Source organism: Martes martes (genome assembly GCF_963455335.1).
Source record: "Martes martes genome assembly, chromosome: 12".
Classification (NCBI taxonomy): domain Eukaryota; kingdom Metazoa; phylum Chordata; class Mammalia; order Carnivora; family Mustelidae; genus Martes; species Martes martes.
This window is the reverse complement of record NC_137900.1, coordinates 72,560,532-72,574,439: the sequence shown is the minus strand read 5'-3', so window position 1 is coordinate 72,574,439 and position 13,908 is coordinate 72,560,532. Positions and strand designations below refer to the sequence as shown.

Below are 13,908 nucleotides of genomic sequence, written 5' to 3'. Positions count from 1 at the left end.
TTTTTTTTTTAAAGATTTTATTTATTTGACAGACAGAGATCACAAGTAGGCAGAGGCAGGTGGTGTTGGGGGGGGCGGGCGGGCTCCCCACCGAGCAGGAAGCCCCGCGGGAAGCTCAATCCCAGGAGCCCAGGACCATGACAGAGGCCTCAACCCACCGAGCTACCCAGGCGCCCCTCTTCCTTTTGCTTTTTAAAATTACACATACAAGGTGGTGCTTTAGATGTTAAATGCATTTAGAGCTAAGAACTAGAAGAATTCTTTGAGATCATCTGGTCCAGCCTCCCACCTGTTAGGTACAAATTCTTAACCAGATTAATCTACTTGGTGGTTTTCATTAATGAAATGTTTGAATAGTTCTGACTTGACAACATTCTAAGTTTGTTTATGTTAACCCTGCCTGCTGCCCAGGAGCTCGGAAGGTCAGAGTATGGAACCGAGAGTTTGCTTTGCAGTCAACCAGTGAGCCTGTGGCAGGACTGGGACCAGCTCTGGCTTGGAAGTGAGTGGGAGAAGAAACTTTGTAACATCTTCCTCTGAGAGGATCTTGGAACTACTGGTAGGGATAGTGGTACCTGTTGAGTACAGGTATTAAAGTAATTCAAAAGGATATTAACTTCTCATTTGGCCATAAGCCCATATCTTTTTCGTTTTAGTTTTTCTTAAGTTTGAATTCAATTTGAATAATGGATTCAGAGCTTCTTCACAGATGTCATTCCAAGGCCCACACATTTTACAACTTATAGGGCAGGCCTGTATGAAGCCATTGTATATCACAGAAAGTGGTGCTTAGAAGGGAAGTCATGGTCTACAAAGCTCTATGGGGCAGTGGAGCTCTGGTGAAAACTAGGGAAAGGGCTCTCCTCTGCACAGGCTGCAGACTCTTTCGCTAGAGGGTTCTGCTTCCCGAGGAAAACGCAGGCTGGATTCAGGCTCAGTTTACCTCCTGTCCTGTCTCTGCAGCGGCCCTGAGTAAAGTCCGAAGAAATGTTTCCTTCTCAGTAGCATCTGTTACATGCCAAACCCCTAGGTCTCTGGGTTTTAGACATCATGTTTCCCACCAGTGCTTGAGTGACAATTGAATGATGGAGCAAAGAGAGGTATTTAAATTAAAACTGTAGAGACAAATATGAACAACATGAGGTGATTGGGATATTTTAAGTCGATTGAGAAGTCTTACGAAGCACTGAGCATGGAATAGTTGCTGACGTCGTAGACTCGAAGGAGGGCTACATTATATTTTTATAGGACATTATATTTGGAATAGTTTTAGAAATGTATTGTTTTCTTTTTTAGAAGTCACACTAGTGCAATCTAAATTTGTAAGTCTTTGTGGGCAAATGGAGCCTTTGTGCAGATTCGGAAGAGGCATCTCTCCTCTGGGCAGGTGTAGTCCACACTAGGCTGAAGTGCTTGGCAAGAGACCTGTGCAGTTTAAACCTTCCTTGGGTGGAAATTTTTTGTTCTCTGATTTTCCTCTTGTTCTTAGCCTACGGGCTGCACTTTTGGATGTCCTAACTCTCGGGGTTTGCTTTAAGGCCCTCAGGTAGTTTGATTGCATCTACCCAAGAGAAACCCAATCAGCAGGATATTGTGTTTTTTGAGAAAAATGGCCTTCTTCATGGACATTTTACACTTCCTTTCCTCAAAGATGAGGTTAAGGTAAGTGCCTGAGTTGTTTCAAATTGAGAGGACTTCCCACAGCTATAGAGGCTTTTATCTGATATGGGCGTGTAAAGAGAAGCTCATGAGTAGACAGCGATAAAAATAGTGGTTTCTTATAATTGAATCTTTTAATTCTTATAATTGAATCTTTTTTGAAAGAGAGTTTTGTTTTTTTTTAAGGATCTTTGGCAAAGAAGAAATGGCATTCTTTTGTACCCTAGGTAAAACACAGATAGAAATAGAAATTCTCATATTTGAACAAAAGCGTGGTGCTTCCAGTGGTAGGTACTTTTCATTAATAACATTTAAACCTTAAGTGACTTGTGTCCCATTAGGGACACAGGAACACCAAATGGTGAGCTTTAATTTTATAAACATAAATATCTAAAATCATGTTGCAAGTAAATTAAAAATTGAAGTTAAAGTTGAGAGAAGAATTTAATGAACGCCCATGTCCTTTGTACTCACTTTCAAAAGATGCCAACGTTATGTAGCTTTTTCACGTAGTCACCACTTCTAACCTAAACACACACATATTTTTATTTCCTGGGATTTTAATTTTAGAAATTGTATCTTTAATATTCATTTCTAACAGGTAGATCCATTATCACACCTTACAAGATTAGTAATAATTCCTTACTATTATCCTAATAGTCATGTTCAGATTTCCCCAGTAGTCTAAAAATGCCAACTTGCTGTCTAAAAATGTCAGTTTGCATTTGGTTAAGTCTTAAATTTTTAAGAATAATGCATTTTTTTAACATCTCCTACACATAATGACATATTACCTAGATTTGCTTTATTAAATTCATAATTTATAGCCTGCATCAGCTCAGGTAATGGGATTATTTGGCTTGTGAGAGCAGGGAATTCAGCTCTGATAAAGATTTTGAAATATATAGAAAAAGCCAGCAACACATCTTTTTTTTCTACTAGGTAAATGGCCTGCTCTGGAATGCAGATTCCACTGTGCTTGCAGTTTGGCTGGAAGACCTTCAGAGGGAAGAAAATTGCACGCTACAAACCTATGGTGAGACAGTGCTAGTATCTGAGCCTCGCACTGCATAAAATGTGGTTGAAGTAGTAGGCTGTGGAGTTGCTTTTCTCCCTTGTAGTAGAATCAGAGGTAACTGAGGGGATAGATAGGTGGAGATGAGGGAGTTGTTTAGTTTTGATTATTTATGGATTTTAGTCATGTATCAGTCAGGATTCTCTAGAAAAAAATAGACTCAGGGCAGGCTGGCAGGTTGGAAGTTCAGTGAAGAGTTGATGTTGCTGTCTTGAGTCTTAAATCTGTAAGGACTGGCCTGTGGTCTGGAACTCAGGCAGGTTCTGTGATACAGTCTTGAAGAATTCCTTTTCTGGGAAGCCTCAGTTTTTGCTCTTAAGGCCACAAACTCTTTCTATGAGACCCACCCACGTTCCAAGGGATATTCTTTTGTATTTAAAGTTGATTGTGAAAAGTAATCACATCTACCAAATAACCTTCCAGTACTTAGACTAGTGTTTGTTTAAATAGCTGGGCATCATAGCCTAGCCAAGTGGACATATGAAACCAGCCATCACAAGCCATCAGTGCTTCCTCTGCATGGATGGTGTTACTGCAGGAAGTTGAAGTGCTAGCCGCAGGAAAGCTGTAGCAGCGTAAGAGAAATGGCATTAGCTACAAGAAAGAACTGTCTCTCTATCTTTTTATTGTAGATCAGATTGTAGATAAGTATTTTTCAGTGTCTGTGTAATATGTGAAAGTATCAGAAAGGAAGGATGAGAAGAAACAAAAGTTTTTCCATAATTCTATTGCTCAGTAATGAGCACTATTAAAATTTTCTTGTCTTCCAGATTTTATGTGTATGAAACAATATAGCTATGATCTCAGTTAAGTATATGTTACATGGAGATTTATAATGTCACAAACGTTTCCATTTCAAGTACCCATGGGCATCATTTTAAATTGCTGTATAATACTCATTTGTGCCACATCTTATTAAGTCTCATGCTGTTAGGCACTTGAAGTTTTGTAATTTTTCCTGTCAGCAGCAACACACTGAATATTTTTGTTCATAAATCTTTTTAGTTGCTTATTTTTAAAGTGGCTTTCAAACTTTTTAGTCAATAGAACTGAAATGTTATCTAGAAGCGATTTGTTTATTCATTCATGGCACAATCTTTCTCAATGCTGGCTGTACCTTTAGGAAAAAAATGCCATCCAGGCCTCATCTCAGAGTTGGATTCAGTGTGTTAGAATGGGGACTATTTGTCAGTGCTTAATTAAAAAAATAAAGCTCCCAAGTTAGTGATAACGTGCAGCCAGAGTTGCGGACCACTGATTAGGCTGGGTGGCAGGGTCTGGCACTGTGGTATGTTCGGGATAAAAGTGTGGCGTAGGAACAGCCCCTTTGTCCTCACAGAACATGAGTATGTGGTCTAACTTAGCAACTTACAGCTTGGTAGAAGTGTTTAGAGATTGGTTTCGACATGATTAGATCTTTTCCCCCCAGCTTTATTGAGCTACAACACTATGTAAGCTTAAGATGTACACTGGGATGATGTGATACATGTATATGTTGTGACTTGTTTACCACAGTGAAGTTGATTAACATCCTTCACTTCATGTAATTCCCAGTTTGGTTAATATGATGAGAATTTTTTTTTTTTAAGATTTTATTTATTTATTTGATAGAGATTCCAACTAGTCAGAGAGGCAGGCAGGGAGAGAGAGGAGGAAGCAGGCTCCCTGCTGAGCAGAGAGCCTGATGTGGGGCTCGATACCAGGACTCTGGGATCATGACCTGAGCCGAAGGCAGAGGCTTTAACCCACTGAGCCACCCAGGCACCCCTGGTGAGAATATTTAAGACGTAGTCTCACAGCAGCTTTCAAGTGTACCGTGCAGGCTGTTACCTGTAGTCAGCGTGCTGTTTATCAGCTCCCCGGAACTTGAACTCAGAGTTTGTGCTCTTTGACCAATATCTCTCCCATCTCCTCCCTACCCCAGCATTAGGTCTTACTCTTTTGGAAGGGACGGCTGCTGATAAAGGATAAGTAGTGATTTTTCTCTGAGAGCTGAGTCATGCTTAATAACAGATCACCTGGGGCATAACTGTAGGGAAAGCACCTGGGGGAAAAGAATCAGCCTAATACAGCAGAGCGTTACTAATCTCGAGCTCTCAGATTGAGTGTTTTAATACTTTTAATCTAATTGCCTGATTTTCTTCTGTATAAATCTGTATGACAAAAAAACTCACCAAAGCACTGTCATCCTAGTAACTTTCTGTCCTCATGATCCTAAAGTTTGAAAGTAGAGACAGCCTGAACATGTGTGCTTCTGGCCTTCGTTCATCCCCGTGGAAAACTATTTCTTGACTATTATTATTGTCAGTATTATTTGGATGAAGATGCTGAGCGGGAGGGGTCATTTGAAAAAGAAACAATATCCCCCATCCCCTGTCCGGCGGGTGATGGGAAGTCTGGTTGTCTGGCATCTGATGGCCGTCCTTGCGTTTCCCGTTGCAGTGCAGCTCTGGACTGTAGGGAACTATCACTGGTATCTCAAGCAGAGTCTGCCCTTCAGCACCTGCGGGAAGAGCAAGCTCGTGTCTCTGATGTGGGACCCGGTGACCCCGTCCCGGCTGCACGTTCTGTGTCAGGGCTGGCATTACCTCTGCTACGACTGGCACTGGACGACTGACCGGAGCTCCGGAGAGAATTCCAGTGACATGGCGAACGTAGCTGTCATTGATGGAAGTAAGGAGCTGGGAAGTGTGTCCATGAGCCTGTGCCTGCAGATGTGGTGGCTTGACTAAAATTGGGGAATTTTGATGTGTGTGGTGCTTTGGTGGTTTGGTTTATTTTTACTTCGTGTTTTGTTTTAATTGAATGGGGATGCCCTTAGTAGGGGCGTGTACTCTTCTGAGAACCATAGTCCTTCCTCCTCACCCCTGCTGCTGCCCACCCCCATTCCATCTGTAGTCTTCACAAATTTACTTGTCTGGTCTTTGAAGACGTTGAAAATTTTGACCCCAGGTATGGAGGAAGACAGCAGTGGTCCTGTGGCATTGGGGGTGCTGGCCTTGCCTTTTTGCCCTGACATAGATTTACATTGACCCTTGCACCCCCTGATTTGGGTTGCTTTTTGATATAATACTTATTAATTATATAATCTGTGCAATATGTTCAAGTCACAGACAACTGTCTAGTGTGAGGATTGGTTGGTGTTTTTTGTTTGATGAGGGGGAGGAAATTGGGGCAATTTCACCTGAAAAGACAGTTGACTTACTGCTGATAACATAAAGAAAAACTTGTTTCTAAGATTGTAATGTGCCCGGGTGTGCTAATTTTGTTCTGTGTAGTAGTCCTAATACAGATTTTACAATTCTGTGTTTTGTCCAGAGGTTTTAATCAGATACGTCTTATTACTAAAAACATGCATAGGGTGTCATTTAACAGTTTTCAAGAGAATCATACCCTTGGTTCAATCTGGCTTGGTTTCTGGCCTCGATTTCAAGCTGGAACCCTGGCCTTCTTCCTCTTTTTCATAAGAGTTGGACTCCTCTGGGCCTGGAGGTGACAGTAGTCAGATACAGAGCCCTGATACTTAATTTTCCCTGTATATTGTGTTTAAGCTTATTTATGCTAAAAAAAAAACCAGCAAACATTTTTAGGAATTGCTGTATATTTTCTACCCCCATTCTTAGTGGTACTGTGCTGTCACATGCTCCATTTTACAAATTAAACATCCATGTATCTAATCTCTCCTGTCTCTCACACACAGACAGGGTACTGGTGACAGTCTTCCGACAGAGTGTGGTTCCACCTCCCATGTGCACCTACCGACTGCTGCTCCCACACCCTGTGAATCAGGTCATGTTCTCTGCACACCCCCAGAAGAGTAATGACCTTGCAATCCTAGATGCCAGTAACCAGATTTCTGTTTATAAATGTGGTATGTTCAAAAATTGTTGCTAAGATGTTCTGAGCCAAGTCCCTCTTGCACAAAATCAAATTACAGTGTGGTGTTGCCTTAGCTCCAGTGTTTCTAAAGACTTTGACGTTTGTAATTAATATCATTATTATAATATTAATATATAGAGAGATATATAATTGATAGTGAGATATAATTGATATATATTGATATATAATTGACTTGTGGGATTTTGGGGGGGTGGGGGAGTCTAACCCCACTCTGGTTTATAAGAGCACTTCCTTTTGTTTGTTGAACTTAAAGAGTCAGTGATTTAAGAATAACATTCACCCTGGAAGTAGCATAGTATCTTATTGTGTCTTTAACATGATTTACAGTTCTCATTGCCTTTGCACATATTTCTAGTTGATCTCACAGCCTTCCTAGGAGCGGCATCAGAGCTGGTGTTTTTCTGTTCCATAGATGAGGGAAGAGAATGCCAGGGTGTTTGCAATTTGCTTGGACAAGAATGGACGAGGATCTCGGCTTATGTGTTCTAGCTTTTAATCTGTTTGTCCTTCCACCATCCCATTTCTGTCAGTTGCTAGTTGCTTTCTTGATGTCCAGGAGAAGTTGAAAAGTGTTTTTATTTTGAGTTCTATGATTATGTTGTAAATTATACTGGCACATGATACTGACAGCCTTGTTTTCAAATGGTCCTGAATTTTCAGCCTGAAAGGCAGGCAGAGATTTAAGAAAGAGGTTGTGATGTGGTTGTTTCTGATCTCTCTGTATCTAAAGTGGATTACCTTCTAGAACCCATTAAATGCAGAATTCAGTACCTTTAGCATCAGGGAAAATGTGTGTCGTTTACTGTGATAGTAACTGTTTTTGTGTTTTAGGTGATAGTCCAAGTGTGGATTCTACAGTGAAGCTGGGAGCTGTGGGTGGAAATGGATTTAAAGTTTCTCTTAGAACACCTCATCTGGAAAAGAGATACAAGTAGGTTGTTTGCAATTAACTGGGAGTAGCTGTTACTATTCCACGCCTGTTGCTGAGTGGAACAAGAAGTAGATAATGCCTGGACCCTGGTTTTTGAGTCAGCTGGGGAAGTCAGTTATCTATAGATGGGGAAGTCAGTTATCTATAGATATGAATGCCACATGCTGATGGGTGGCAATGGAGCCAAGCTGGTAGCTGGCTTAGAACCCATTTCCTCCAGTAGCCTTTGGTTCTCTGTGTGGGAAAGGTGGAGATGAGGATGGTAAGACCGAGCTGCGTTGACTTATGTACATGAGGGGGTCTGCATTGTTCACATAAGGTTGACCGAATGCGGTCTTTGTCCCATCCTACACTCCAGAACTTTGGGTTGCTGCATTTTGAGTTTCCCAGGTTGGAAATCAGAATGCATTTTCTCATTAAAACAATGTTATAAATGGTTGGGTATAAATGAGTACCTCAGGTGCACTGTAAGTATTGTAAAATGACCCTGAAGCTAATTATTAATTATAATACCACTTCTGTAAGAATCCAAGACTTAATTCTACTTGATAAGCACATGTTTGTAATCACTATAAATAAGTTAATTTATTTATAAATTAATAGGGACAATAAACTGACTAACTGAATTTCATAAGTAATATGTTTCTTAAATATATGCAGTATGGTTAATGAACGTGCATAAATTTTCAGCCTATGATTTGGGGGCTGTCTGTATAATGCTTAGTTGTTTTCAAAGAACTTTTATGTGGGTTATTTCATTTCACAGAACTGAACCCACTAGAGGACAGACTTAAGGCAAACTAGGAAGTGTGAGGCAATTTAGAATATAATTTGATTTTTAAAAAATTGAGAGGATAGCTCCTGGTCATTTAGGAGATTTCATGAAGGACATGAATACTTATCTTGATCTTTAAAGAAGAGATGACTTTAGGACTGGCAGAGAACACTGGCCATGATGGAGGGAACCAGAGATGGGAATGCCCCTATGTGGGGAGGAACGCAATGGAGGGACTGAGACCAGGGAGAGCTGGTTGAGTAGGAAGATCAGAGTAGTGACCCAGCTTCTTTGGTGCATGCTGAGGATTTGCCACTTACGCTAAAAGGCAGGGGAAGTAGACATTAGGGGTTCCCCTGAGTTGGCAAAAACCTGCTGTCCCCTGAGGTATTAATGCTACAGGAGGCAGGTATTAGAGGCCAGAGATCCATTTCTGAAGCTAATTAGTCATTATGACGTGAGATGCTCAAATATAACCCACTCTGCCGAGACCCACACATCTGCTGGAGCCTGGTTTGAATTCTGGTAAGTGGTGACAGTGGAAAACCTCTGGGGTTTGTTAGTGTAAGGCCTGGGGCAAGTGATTTTCTTGTGTAGTCAGTTTCCTGAGGTGTTCTCTTCAAACCTGAAGATCTCAGAATATAGGAAACGTAAATAAATAGACAAACATTCTGGCATTATTGCAGGTTTTGTCCCTCTAAATAATTAGGAATTGACTGTACATGGTGGTTCATTCTTCATTTAGGAAAATCTAAATCTAAAAATCGTTTAGGAAAATCTAAGTGATATTAGAGCTTTATTCATGTTATATCTGAATTCATTTAGATATTCTTCAATATTTAAAACAGAATTCAGTTTGAGAATGGTGAAGATCAAGAAGTAAACCCTCTGAAGCTCAGCCTTCTCACCTGGATTCAAGAAGACGTTTTCCTGGCTGTAAGCCACAGTCAGTCTGGCGCACAGTCTGTCATTCACCATCTGACCGTGGCCCCTTCTGAGACGGATGATGAGCATGGACAGCTCAGTATTAGGTATTGCGACACTTCCCTGCATTCTGTGTGCTCCTGCATTCCGTGGGGTTACGCTTTTGTCTTTGCTGGGTAGAGGACTCTTTTGACTTCTAGCAAGCAAGGTTGAGGGCAACTGTTTCCTTGTTAAACACACTTAGCAAGATGGTTAAGTGTAGTTTTGAGTCATGTCACAATACAAACCTAAAAATGCATCCAGGGGTGCTGGACCATAGGACAGATACGAATAGATGGGTCAAAACATTTGTAAGATGTGTTACAATTTTTAATTCAGCATATACTTACACTCCAGTAGGTAACTGTTAGCCCAAGAGAATTAGCCACTATGGTTGCCCTGGTTAGTTACTAAAATCAATGATAAGGTCTGTGTGCATGCACTTCAGTGGATATGGTGACTTCTGAATGCTGCTTCTGGCTTCTCTGTGTTCTCTCAGGCACGTGACTACATGTACTACTAGAAAGTCATCTCTCTTTCTCTTTGCTAAAATTTCACTGCTCCCTGGCCCTGAATTTTGCTTTGGTTTCACACTGCATGTTTGTCACAGGTTTCAGGTAACGAGTGAGGCTGTTTCCTGTCACGTAAGCCCCATTGTGCGATAGATGGCATGGCCTGGACAGTTCCAAGAATCCTCAGGCTTCCAGTGTCAAAACTTGGCTCATGAAACAAGCTGATCTTAATCTTCACACTCATTTGTAATTAAGGGTTTCCTAGTTAGATTTCAATTTTCAATGAAAACCCTTGCTGCAAAATTTAGGAACTTTTCTTCATTGTATACATAAAACATATTCTAGTGTATTCATTAACTCCTATTCTTTGACTCATAGTACTTCCTGTTTTTATAAAGCTTTTTGTGAATACCCGGACGGGTACAGAAAATTTTCTAGCTATATGCAACAACTCGGATAACCAGGAGCTTAATTTAAAAATGCAGACCGGGGGTGCCCGGGGGTCTCAGTCCTTGGGCGTCAGCCTTTGGTCCTGGGATCGAGCCCCATGTTGGGCTCCCTGCTCTGGGGGAAGCCTGCTTCTCCCTCTCCAATTCCCCGTGCTTGTGTTCTCTCTCTCACTGTGTCTCTTTCTGTCAAAAGAATAATTAAAGTCTTGAAAAAAAATTAAAAAACAGAGCGGATCGGGATGGAAGGGATGAGTGACACAGGTAATGGGGATTAAGGAATGCACTTATTGTGATGAACCCTGGGAGATGTCTGGAAGTGTTGAATCGCTCTGTTATACAACTGAAAGTAAGACAACACTGTTACCTACACTAGAATTAAAAGCTTAATTAAAAAATAATAAAAGGTAGAGCAATTTACATTAGAAATACCTAAGTTGTACACATTTCTGCTTCTCCAAATTTGAAATTCTTTATCATCAGCTTGTAGAAAGAAAAACCAGATCATTTCATTTGCTGTAAAGGAAATGAGAAGTTACTTAAAATATATTTCTGCTGCTTTGACTTTTGTTTCTCAAAAAAAGTATTTTGTTCTTATAAAATATTAATGTCTTTAGGGACTATAAAGTCCCTCGGTGAGCTTATAGCTTTTAGTGCCTTATATTTATTATAGCTTAAGTTTCGTAAAAGAAACTCTTCAGTGCTTTTCCTGTGGTAACTCACTTCTTTCTCATGCTACCTCTCGGAAGTATGTATTATTAGCGTCCTTGTTTTATAGCTGAAACCACTAAGGCACAGAGCAGTTCAGTAACTTGCCTGACATCATGCAGGTAGAGCCTCCATCCAGTCCCAGCCAGTCTCGCTCTGGCATCTGTCCTCTTAACCTATTTGCAGATCATTTATCCTCACAAAATTTGGGGCATTGTGAGTTTTTTTGTATATTGGCTAAAAATTCTTTGAATAAATGTTAAGATTGGCAACATTTGCTTTTATTGCTACTTCTTCCACGTCTATTGAAACATGTCTACTCTCTGTTCATTGACACAGGAAAAAATGTGACAGGAACAGATTCTCCTCTTATCATTAATGAAGACCCACCAGTTTCCATGAATGAATATGATAGCAATGAGAGATATCGAGTATGCTCATCATCCTATAGACTCAGTGCTTTATTTACCGCAGTATACATTTTAAGGAGACAGAAATGATACCATGCATATCTAATGAAGGCAGTAGGTTGTTATAAGTTGTATTAAGTTGCTGCTGGCATGGGAGTGATGACCTCACAGCAGACATCTAGCTTCTTGGCATTGTGGAAAACAGTGTCGTGTGACAGGTCATTACTTTGGCCTTCTGCTGGCAATATTTATCTGTCTATGTGCATATGCGTGCATGTGTGTGTATGTATTATATCTATCTTGTATTGAAATAGGCAGTGCAGGCCAAAGGGAAATTGTTTATTTCCTTTCCTGTTTCTGCAAAATCAGTGGGATACTACTACTTTTGAGAAAAGTGGTCTGTTCACACTCTGATTCCTACTTTTTAAAATTTTTTTTTATTTTTTTACTTTCATCAGTTCATCTGTGACAGTGGATGGAATCATCATCAGTCTGTGTTGCAATTCCAAGACCAAGTCAGTAGCATTGCAGCTGGCTGGTGGCCAGATACTTAAGTACTTTTGGGGTGAGTATCAGAATGTTAGGAAAGCATGTTTATGATTTACATAAATGTTTAATTCTTGAGAATGTGTACTTATGAGTTTCTTATCAGGGCTACGTTGATGGTTAGGTCTTTTAACTGTCCTGGAAAAGCCTAAGCTGTAGTGTAGAATTGGCAGGTGTATTCTGTAATGGACCAGATTGTTCTAATGAGTTTCCAAAATGTATTTGGAAAGTGATCCAAATTGCATGTTAAGTGTTTCAGCAAGTATTGATGTGACAGTTTCATAGTGAGCATACCCACTTAAACTTCATAGTGAGCATACCCGCTTAAACTTCATAGTGAGCAACCCGCTTAAACTTCATCTGCCAATCCTGCAGAGTCACCCTCTCTGGCTGTGGAGCCATGGAAGAACCCCGGTGGATTTCCTGTTCAGTTTCCTTATCCATGCACACAGACTGAATTGGCCATGATTGGAGGAGAGGCAAGTGAACACAGGGCAGAAAACTACCACTTAGAGCAGTGGTCCAGGGACTGCCGGCATTCGGTAAAAGAATATGGGCTTTGGAAGTAGACCTGGGGCTGCACTTAATCTAAGGGCAATAGTGAGAAATTTCTGAACCTCAGCTTTTTCATCTATGAAATGGAATTAAGAGATTGTCTGACGTGTATGTAGTGGCTAGTTGATTCCTTTCCTAGAAGGAATAACTTATAAGAGATAGAAAAATGTGATTGGCAGACTTTTAGCCCCCATTGTACAGATCATCAGAGTTAGTTTTATTTACCATTTGGGGACAGCAGAAATGTAATATCAAAAATAGTATTCAGGAGTTTGCCGTTCATCAAATGTTGGAATGTCTAGAATTGTGGTGGGTGGTAGGATATAGCAGTTGTAGAACAAAACAGCTGACTAATCCCTGCTCTTCTGGAATTTGTAATCTATCAGTATAGAAAAGACGATCCCCTCTGATAGGAGAATGAAGGAAATGAACAGGGTCTGGTAGAAGAGTGTTGAGGGGTTTGGTGGCTACTGAGAAGATGGTAGCCATGAGGATGGGTGTCTTTTTTATTCAGTCTTGACATGGACTTAGATATGAAACCACAGGGCAATAGAATTATGGGATAGAAAAATTAGGTTTAACTAGTTTGGTTAGAGTTGTTTGTAATTTCGATTTTGTTTCTTTGCAGGAATGTGTCCTTGGTCTGAGTGACAGGTGTCGCTTTTTCATCAATGACACAGAGGTAACAAGGCTTGGTTTGGTGTAGGATCCTTTTCAGTATTGACTCCAAGTAACAAAGCTAACTTTTCCCTTTGCCTTCTTGTAGGTTGCTTCAAATATCACATCATTTGCAGTGTATGGTGAATTTTTGTTGTTGACAACACATTCCCATACCTGCCAGTGTTTTTGCTTGAGAGATGCTTCATTTAATGGTAAGTGTTCAGTGTGTATAATAGAAAATAGTCCCTCTTCTATTATCTTTTGTCCTTTGAAATCTTGATGACTTGAAAGTTCACCACTTACTTTGGCTTTTTGAGTTCTAGACTGTGAGAAAACCTTTAGGGGCGCCTGGGTGGCTCAGTTAAGTGTCAGCCTTCAGCTCAGGTCGTGATCCCGGGGTCCTTGGATGGAGACCCGCATCCAGTTCCCTGCTCAGGGGAGCCTGCTTCTCCCTCTTCTGCTCCCCCTGCTAGTGTTCTTTCTCTGTCACACAAGTGAATAAAATCTTTTAAAAAAAGAGAAAGAAAACCTTTAGAATTCATGTACTTAGCCCCTAATCTCAACACAGTATATCAGTATATCAGTATTTTGCATAAGTCAGCAAAGAACTTCCAGAGAAGGAGGTCCTTCCTGGAGCAGAACATTGTGAAATTAAACAAAAGTTTTTCAGGATTATATAACTAATGCAGTATTTTACCTGGGTTACCATGCAGATACAAACTGGCTCTAATAACTTTGTAATCTTCCTTTGCTCACTGTGACCACCCT

General features: G+C 40.5%; 1 protein-coding gene across 1 annotated transcript in view; it reads left to right on the top strand.

Moving 5' to 3' along the window:
* ELP1 (elongator acetyltransferase complex subunit 1) overlaps nt 1-13,908 on the top strand; it is a 58,176-nt gene that overhangs the window by 11,724 nt on the left and 32,544 nt on the right. Inside the window, exons 9-19 of the mRNA XM_080819424.1 lie at nt 412-502; nt 1,539-1,662; nt 2,602-2,695; nt 5,177-5,407; nt 6,435-6,605; nt 7,466-7,565; nt 9,189-9,371; nt 11,838-11,944; nt 12,301-12,404; nt 13,109-13,162; nt 13,247-13,352. Of these exons, the coding sequence (XP_080675550.1) occupies nt 412-502; nt 1,539-1,662; nt 2,602-2,695; nt 5,177-5,407; nt 6,435-6,605; nt 7,466-7,565; nt 9,189-9,371; nt 11,838-11,944; nt 12,301-12,404; nt 13,109-13,162; nt 13,247-13,352 (1,365 nt within the window). The remainder of the gene's footprint in view (nt 1-411; nt 503-1,538; nt 1,663-2,601; nt 2,696-5,176; nt 5,408-6,434; nt 6,606-7,465; nt 7,566-9,188; nt 9,372-11,837; nt 11,945-12,300; nt 12,405-13,108; nt 13,163-13,246; nt 13,353-13,908) is intronic.